This window comes from Protobothrops mucrosquamatus, unplaced genomic scaffold (assembly GCF_001527695.2).
Source record: "Protobothrops mucrosquamatus isolate PMUCROS unplaced genomic scaffold, P.Mucros_1.0 scaffold9932, whole genome shotgun sequence".
Lineage (NCBI taxonomy): Eukaryota > Metazoa > Chordata > Lepidosauria > Squamata > Viperidae > Protobothrops > Protobothrops mucrosquamatus.
In genome coordinates this window covers 1-9,431 of record NW_015395719.1, presented here as the reverse complement: position 1 = coordinate 9,431, position 9,431 = coordinate 1, and the positions used below count along the sequence as shown (strand labels likewise).

At 33.3% G+C, this 9,431-nt stretch overlaps 1 protein-coding gene across 1 annotated transcript; it reads left to right on the top strand.

Moving 5' to 3' along the window:
- Positions 1–811: 811 nt before the first annotated feature.
- Positions 812–9,412, top strand: LOC107301081 (attractin-like protein 1; the record flags this gene model as incomplete). The annotated part of the gene is made up of 3 exons (XM_015830348.1): positions 812–1,000; positions 4,863–5,081; positions 9,275–9,412. Coding segments are annotated over 3 exons (546 nt in total), but the record flags the coding sequence as incomplete, so codon positions are not given.
- Between the last annotated feature and the right edge of the window lie 19 nt (positions 9,413–9,431).

Sequence of the window (9,431 nt, the reverse complement as noted above, 5' to 3'; positions counted from 1 at the left end):
GCCAACAGTGTTATTCCCAGTGATGATAGATGACTCTTAAAGCTGGATACTAAGAAACAGTGAGAGAAGGATGATTGATGTCTTAGAAGTTTACAGTAGCGTGTTTTGTAAGAAGTTCTGACCAGTTGGTCCTGGTGGTATGGAATGGAGAGACAGACAATAATTTGAGTCAGTCAATGGGCAGAACCTCACATAGTTTATATTTGTGGAGTGATCGCAACAAAGTTTGTTCAATTATCTGTACTGTATTCTATGAAAAGTTATAGCCAAATAACCAGAAAAAGGAAGCACAACTTGTTTAGGTTGATATCAGGCAGCTTTCCTTCATCTGATTGTAGCCAATGAGCATGAGTGTTTAGAGAGCCAATCAGGTGTCATCTTGTTTTGGCAATGAGCCAATCAGATCACAGTAGGATTCAGTTATTGTCATGTATTGAAGCTGAGAGGAGGACATTTGTCGGTGTGTTATGTGATCGCTATCAAGTTGGTTGGGTTTTTGGGGGGTTATTTCATTTAGAGAGCTTGTAAAATGTAATAAAATTAAAGTAATGTTGCAAAGAATTGACTGGTTGCCCAGAAAGTGATGTAAAACAGTATTATTAAGTAAACAAGGCTACAGTTATAAAGAAATTATTAGAAAAATTGGTGGAAACTTAACCAAAGGTGGCATTTCTACTGTACACTTTTCCCAAAACGTTTCCACAATTTTGGCCACTACTGTATATATGTATCTACACACACACACACACACACACACACACACAGCAAAAATACTGAAATTTCCTTTTTTATTATTTTCTTTTTCCTTCAGTTAGTCCAAATCAAAATGCTCGGCCTTGTAAAAAGCCATGCTCTTTAAGGACAACATGTTCCAACTGTACCAGTAGTGGCATGGAATGCATGTGGTGTAGCAGCACAAAACGATGTGTTGACTCAAATGCTTACATCATCTCCTTTCCATATGGCCAGTGTTTGGAGTGGCAAACTACCACTTGTTCTCGTAAGTATTTACGCTGACGTTAATGAAAATATTTAGGGTACTTAATGGAAATAAAAATGCTAAAAGGAATAGTGCAGTGTAGAGTGTTTCTGTTGAGATTTCTGCTAACTAGCAACCAAAAGTTAAAAAAAAAAGAAGCCAAAGCACATGTTCAGACTAATATCAGACTAAAATTAAACCAGTTATTTTTTTTCCTGTATGTTTAGATAATCATGCACAGCTCAATACTTTGTTTCTAGAATGTCTCAAAATCAATAGGATTTTAGTTTTCTTCTTGAAAGCTATGAAAGCTGGTAGAAGTAATAGACAGACTAATGTTATGACACAGTATAAAACTCCCAATGATAATGGTGAATAAAACAATTACCTTAAAAAGACAAGCATCTGAATATGGAATTGAGCTGGAAACTTGCATTCTATAGCAATTTGGTTTGCTACTTAAGTAATTTATTTATCTAATTTTTTTGAAAGAACATTATACTCACAGGTAGGGCTCGATTTGTGACCCAAAATTTCTGTTGCTAAGTGAGACATTTGTTAAGTGAATTTTGCCCCATATTATGACCTTTCTTACCATTTGTCAAGTGAATCACTGCAGTTGTTTAGTAACACAATTGCAAAATGAATCTGGCTTCCCTGTTGATTTGCTCATCAGGAAGTTGCAAAAGGTGACCACATGACCCTGGGACAATTGTCATAAATATGAGTCAGTTGTTAAGTGTGTAAATTTTGATCACATGATCACATAGTCATAAGTTAGGTTTTTTCAGTGCCATTGTAACTTTGAATGGTCACTAAATGAACTGTTGTAAGTTGAGGACTACCTGACTATCAAATATTTTTTGTTTATTTATTTAATAAAATTTATACAGCCACCCAATTTACTCTCGATAATGTTATAAAAATATTTTATTTATTTATTTATTTATTTTTGGACTTATATGCCGCCCTTCTCCCGAAGGACTCAGGGCGGCTCACAGCATTTTAAAACAGTATAAAACATTGTCCCCAATAAAAACCAATTAAAAACAAATATTAGTCGCTGTGTCTTATTAAAATCATTAAAATTGTCCCTATTTAAAATTCACCCTAGGCCAGACCCGCTTGCTGAAAAAGCCATGTCTTGAGGGCGCGGCGGAAAGCTAGGAGATCCGGAATCGTCCGGATCTCGGGGGGTAGTTCATTCCAGAGGGTGGGGGCACCCACAGAGAAGGCCCTCCCCCTGGGGGTCGCCAGCCGACATATCCAAATTATTAAGGAATACTATACTATTCTGCCCTCAGAAACTCTCATTTTGATTAAGAAAGTTCCTATTCCTTTTCTTATTTCAAATAATACATGAGTCACAATCATGTCTCACATTTGTTTTGTTCAGCTTGAAAGTAGGATTCAATACAACAATATCCCAATTTGGTTCACTGTTCATTTGTTTCATTCATCTCATCCATTTGTTTCTCTAATTTTGTCCTTTATTTTCAAGCAGGGCCAGATAGAATTGTGAAGTTTTATATCATCAGTATACATTATTTATTCTGACCTATTAGCAGCCTTATGCTTCTAAAGAAATCTGACATAATCCATAAATTTTGAAACTTTTTTAATGTTGATTGGGAAAACAACAACAAGGGATTAGACCTAACCCTTTAAAGATGTTAGTTTAATTTAGGGTACAAAAATGATAAAAAAAATTCTGTTTTCCATTTTGGTTGCCAGGCAACATTCAGCTCTGTCCTGGAGAATCCAGTGTTGCTAACTTTTATTATGCTGAACATGACCTAGAAATTATTAGCTTCTTGTTGTAGTCAAATATTCCTAAAAGGATTTGGACAAATTGGCAGAACTCCAGAAAATTGTTAACAAATTTGCTTCCATCCCTCTGTCCAGAATTTATATGGACAGGGTTTTTTTAACCATTTTTTTATTATTAGCCCATTTCCATTGTAGAAAAATTGAAACTGATAATGGAAATTGGCAAATGATGTGAAGCTTCTGGAATTACTAAATAGCTTGTATATTTGCTCTGGTCTAATCAGTCCTGAGCAGCTGATGCCACTAAGTGTAAATATTGTTTGTGCATGTTTTGAAAAGTACCTCTTTCCTGTTTGATTTAATGAATTAAACTTGGATGTTTTAGGTCTACTCTTATTTCCCTGTAGAAGAGTTTTGAATTCAGCTTTTGCAAATTTCAGGATTTAATATTTGTTTTCTTGATAGCAATCCTATCCAGGCTACCCTTTTTTTGTTGCATTTAAAGAAAAGACAGCTGAAGAACTCTGTTGAATTTAGTTGTCATTTTAGACACAGCTACAAAGATATATATTAAATAAATCTAATAGGGTTTATTACATCAATTCAATAACATACAGAAAGAATTGTATTTTAAATTGTATTTCTGCCTAGCCAGTAAAAAAACTAAAATTCCACATTCCAGCCTTGCCCATTTAATAAAGGTGATCCTCTAGAACGGAGAGCAGTAGACACTGGAGACATCTCCATTGCTGTAAATCTTTGAAATTTTTGTGATCTCACCTTGAGCACTGCACATGAGTTTGGCAGCTATTATGCAAAAAGTTGGTCAATTTTTCATGAGATCTTGCAGAGTTTTGCTTCATGCCCACAGAATTTGATGAAATTTTAATAGTTGCTTCAAATTCTTTTACCATTTTAATTAAGATTTAACTGTGGGAAACAGTTGAGGGCCTAGTATTTATTGGAGACTGAGTTGCCAGCTTCTGAGCTAGAGTTTGCTTCCATTCAATTTGAACAATCTGACAGCAAAAAGTTTATGCATGCGTCTTTTTAACCCTGCTGGCAGGAAATCTCAAGTCATGGTCATGATGTCATGCTTAATGACTGGGTGACTTGCTTAATGACTGTACCCATAACTAACATTTAAGTTGGGCTTGGTCACATATTTCACATTATGATTGTATATTTTTCAATGGAGTTGTTGGTTGCAGTTGTGGTTGCTAAGTGAGGACTACCTGTATTCAAAATACAGCTTTATATAGCTTAAGCAGGGCTTTTTTTCAGCCGGAACGCGGCGGAACCGCGTTCCGGCACCTTTTTCCGGGCCGGCCGCACCGGAAATAGCCCCTCCCAAATTTTACTTGCATTCCTGTTCTCTAAAGGGGCGGTCCTAGGGTTTGATGAGGGCGTGGCCAGGTTTGAGTTCCGCCACCTTTTCTCCGAGAAAAAAAGCCCTGAGCTTAAGTATTATAAAAGAAAAAAAAATTGATTACTACAAAATTATATTCTTTAGTTCTATTTTTGCCAAGAATAAATATTGGTTTATCAGTTATTTTTCAAATGCATTTAATTAATAGTAAGATGTTGCCATTCTACCCTATATTAGTTTGTGCTATAATTTGCGGCTGCTGTTCTGGAGGGTATTTTGTTTTCTTGATGTCACTAATGGCATTGCAAGAACAATTCTGGGTCAGCAACCATAATTTTAATTTAGAAATGTACTTGAATAAAATTTTAAGAGACATGGACTGTCTGCTCCATATTATGAAATTATTTGTGCAATGTCTCAAGACATCAGAGAGAGAGAACAAATTGAACAAACTAAGTAGAAACAAAAGCCTATGTAAATGTTACCATTTAGCTCTTTTCACTGAATGTGTAGCATTTTCTGCTACACAGTGACAAACCATTTTAAGAAATCCTACCAAGAAAATTGCAGGGATTTATACTTCTATAGCCATAGACACATACACTAGCTAGATATGATGGTGGTAATAAAATTAATTGTATCAATCTAATTTCTTAAAATTAAAAATTGAGACTTAAAAGTTCTAAATTGGCTTACTCAGACTCAGCTTTTACTGATTTTTTTTTTTATCTTGTATATTTACAGCTCAAAACTGTTCAGGGTTGAGGACTTGCAGTCAATGTCTGGAACATCCAGGATGTGGGTGGTGCAATGATCCCAGCAATACAGGAAAAGGCCATTGTGTAGAAGGCTCGGCAAGGGGGCCAGTGAAGTTCAGTGGGATGCATTCTACTGAAATAGTTATTGACAACAACCTTTGTGCTAAAGAAAAAAATTACGAATGGTCTTTTATCCAATGCCCAGGTATGGTGAATTTGTTATTGTTGTTAGCACTTTGATCAGTGAAATTATGGAAGATTAATTTCAAAAGTCGGATAAATTTTGGATTGAGATATGGGAAACATAGTTTGTTGGTTAGTTTATTAGTATATTTTTAAAGTTTTTCAAATATAGATCCTGATCCATAAAATGTTCCTCAGTTATTCTTGTTATCTACTTTTAAAAATGATGTCAAATTTCAAGTTTGTTAAATCATACTGAACATATATGCTATTATGTTACGAAAAGTGAGTCAAAAAGTTATCTTTTTTGATACTCCTCTTCAAGTGTTGTTTTGATTCAGACAGAAATAGTGTAAACATGTTGTTGTTTTTTAAGGTTTTTTTATGACTAAAGCTAGGACATAAATATTCTGTATGGAATTTTCTTTGAATACCAGGCTAGTAATACATATGCATAGAAATTTTAGCACTTTATATATTGATAAATTTATAGTAAGAACAAAACTTATATAAATCAGACCATCTTTGGAGGCTAAGCATTCTGGGAAAATTCAAAATGTTCCACCATGCTAATTTAGTCATTCTAGAGATTATCTGGCAGTTTTCCAAAATAAAGAGGAATAGAGTTTTGGTGTTCAGATATGTAACAGATACTACATTTAGCTGAACTCTTAAGAGAGTAAGCATTTGATTACAATTCAGTTTCGCTATAGCATCTGGGATAGTAAGTACAGTGAACATTTAATTCAATTATTTATTTATTTTTAAGGTAACATGTACTCTTTTTAAAAAAACATTTAGATTGCTATCAAAGCAACCACATATAATATAAATCAATTAAGACCACAATTTATTTTTTAAAAAAGCAAATGAAATTGTCATTTAAAACAGGCACGTATCCTATAGGCCTAAGACCACATATGGGTTTCGGTGTTACATGAAAAACCATCTACAAGAAAATAGTTCAGATCAGCCTCACTTAATACGTTTTATGGAACAGGTAGTGGAAAAAATGTGTCGGAAAAAGCAGGGAAAAGCCATTTCAGAAACAGAATGAAGTAGTGGTCTTGTCAGCCTTTCCATTTGGGTCTGCTTAACTGTTCCTTTAGTCCCAATTGTGGTCCTCAACTTAAATAAAAATAATAATGATAATTATTCATGCTTAAATTCCACCAATAAAAATACATATCGCTAATGTTTCCAAAGGCTGACAGAAATAAATGTGCTAAAGTAATAACTATTATAGCTTAGATTATGTACAACATGCAGCAGCATCTATTACTATGTCTTTTGTTAAACAATGATATTAAGTATTGACTATTAACACAAAAATAGGCAAAATGAAAAAAGGGCATTTATTGATAGCAGTAGAGTACTTCTTGCTGTTAAAAAACAATTCAAATTTGGCTACTGTTATGATTGTAATAGTGGATTATTTTTAATAACCTAACAACATTTTTTTAAACACACACACATACCTATACAAAGAATTAGTGTCAAAAGGATTGACAATCAGAAGGACAAAAGTGAACATATTTCAAACACTTTCAGGTCTTATGCAAGATCTTTATCTTCATCCAGATTGGTAGGTTTATATTAATGGTTACTAGCAATGCTATTTAAAATTATATGTTGTTGATTAATTAGTTTAATTTAACTTTGTTCAATTAATGCTGAATGTTAAAGACTCCACAGTTAGCTGTTCTCAAATTGTGACCATTAATTAAATTACACAGCAATCTTTAGTTAATCAGAATTATAGGAAGTAATTCAATAAAAATAATCAAATATAGAATCAAAACAGTTTAGTTGTTCTCCACGTTAAGGAAATGAATGTAACGTATAAAATCAATGAGACTAATCACATTAACCTCTTTTTATTATACTATCATTGAAATATAATTTGTTTTATAGGTGAAGCATAAAGTATAATGAAAATTTCTTATTGAATTTACCTATTTCAACTGTACATAGAAATTTAGTAAAACATAATCACTAAAAAACAAGCAATTAGTATTTAAAGAAATACTGATAAATATTAGGTAGAAGTTCTTTCTAATTGAAACTAGAACATCTATGTGACAAAAGCAAGAGAGAGATAATGTTATCACAGTTATATGTTCAATGGGATTATTATTTTGAATTTTCAAATATTTTAATCTGGCATGAACTTAATTGATGCCATAGAAATCAATCAATCATATAAAAACATCATGTAATAACTCATAGTTTGATTATCAGTGTAACTAGTGCTTAACATATTAGTTTAAATTAAATTCACTTAATTCATTGGGTTGAAAAATTAGTGGAAACTACCAGGAATTGATCATACCCTTATTTGCATAGATTTACATGCATAGTTGTACATTTTCAATGAATTGAGAAACATTTGAAATCAATAGTTACATTTTCAACTTAAAACAGAAAGCCAGTTATTGTTATCAAATCAAATCAATTGATGTTATCCTTATCAATTCAGTCATTTGGAACAGCTCTGTACATGTGTTTTTAGAAAACATTAATTTGGTTTTCTTAATTGATATGAATCATTCAACTGGATCAAAGCTAATTTACTTATTCTTTAGTACCATGCCTTAGGTTTTATTTCTTGTCATGCATCTATAAAAAAGATTTGTGGGTAATAAATTATATACTTATCTCTAAAATAGCTCACTGGATATAAGCAATATACAAAATTGCGGTACTTACTTAAGCTCATCAGTGCATCTGTGGCTAAATGTCAAAATATACTTGGGAATTCAATTTTGTATGAAGACTCAAAGTATTTTACCAGTGACACACATTATAAAGAATGTTTTCTTCTATCAGCATAATAATTGGCATTTATATAATAGCTCATGTTGTGTTGTCACATTAATGATTCAAAAACTGGTCCTGTCTACATATTCTTATTAGTTGCAGAGCACCTTTTCCTATAGTTCGCACAGTCCTAATACATCGTATTGCCTAATAACACATCTCCAAAAATCTATAGCTATCAGCAATATAGCCATAATCAAAAACTCAGGAAATTGGTAACTTGATGTCAAAATCAAAGAATAACTTGATGTCAAAATCAAAGTATTGATTTTTGAAACTTTTTTGAGTTTCCCTCACAGTATGAGGAATTAAAAGTGATCTCTTAAAATGTCAGAGAGATGAAAAGGCAGTTGACTGTGAAGTGAGATTGTTTGAAGGAAAGGCCTTGACTGGCAGATGCAAGCAATGTTTAGGTTTGTACATCAGCACAACCTTGGTATAACACTTATTTTGCTTTATGCTGGCCACAGAGTGTGAAAAAGAAACAGAAACATATTCATAGCTATCAAAAGAGAAGCAGCAGTAAGCAGAGATGCTATATTAGTACAGGGCATTGTGGATACCAAGGAATAATGATCCATGTAAGTTAACAACAGGGTAATTAGTAATAAGGGCACTCAAGAGAGGCTAAGAGGTGAAGGTTGACTTTCATGAATATTAAGTGCTAAATCAGTTCAGTTCAGAATGCTATGGTGGGATATAATGGTTTTTCCTAGGATAAGAAACATGATATTGCTTGTGCAGTTTTTGAACAAGTATAGCAGGACCAGGCAGCTGGCTAATGAGTACTTGTGAAAGAGATTTGCATATTTAATCTACTACAGATTTCACCAGGCACTGTACCACCATAGGCAAAGAAAGGAATCTGGGTTACTGGACACTGCTTCTGCTATAGGAAGAAATGGACTGTTTTTCCATGGGTTGTTTGACAATTGCCTCTTTCTATGGATCTCCTTCAGTCACTTCCTTAATATATTCTGCTAATTCCTGGGGATATTTGGAGTACAAAGGCCAGCCCTTGATCTGAAGGTGTTATATGGCCAACAGCTATGTTCTTTTATAGCAGAGCTGCCTCATTACATCTTCTCTCTGTAACTGGATTGCAATATATATTTTTCTCTGCATTGCCATCATTGTAGCAAAGGAACAGGATCCAAGGTTCCTCATAAACGAAATTAGATTGCACATAGGCAAGTAATATATCTAAGATATATTCTTTATATTCTTATATTCTTCTCCATCAACTACTCTAAATTTATATTTATTCAGTTTACTAAATTCATTTGTTGATTAAAAATGCTAATCACAGTGTTCTGTACTTTTTAAGAATGACTGTTCATTTTTTTGTCTTTTCCATATATATGTACACATTTATTTATTTTATTTTAATTGCAGCTTGCCAATGTAATGGACACAGCAACTGCATTAATGGCAATGTATGTGACCAGTGCAAAAATCTAACTACAGGAAAACAGTGTGAAACATGCATGCCCGGTTATTATGGAGATCCAACAAATGGAGGACAGTGCACAGGTAATATTGAGGAGTTTTT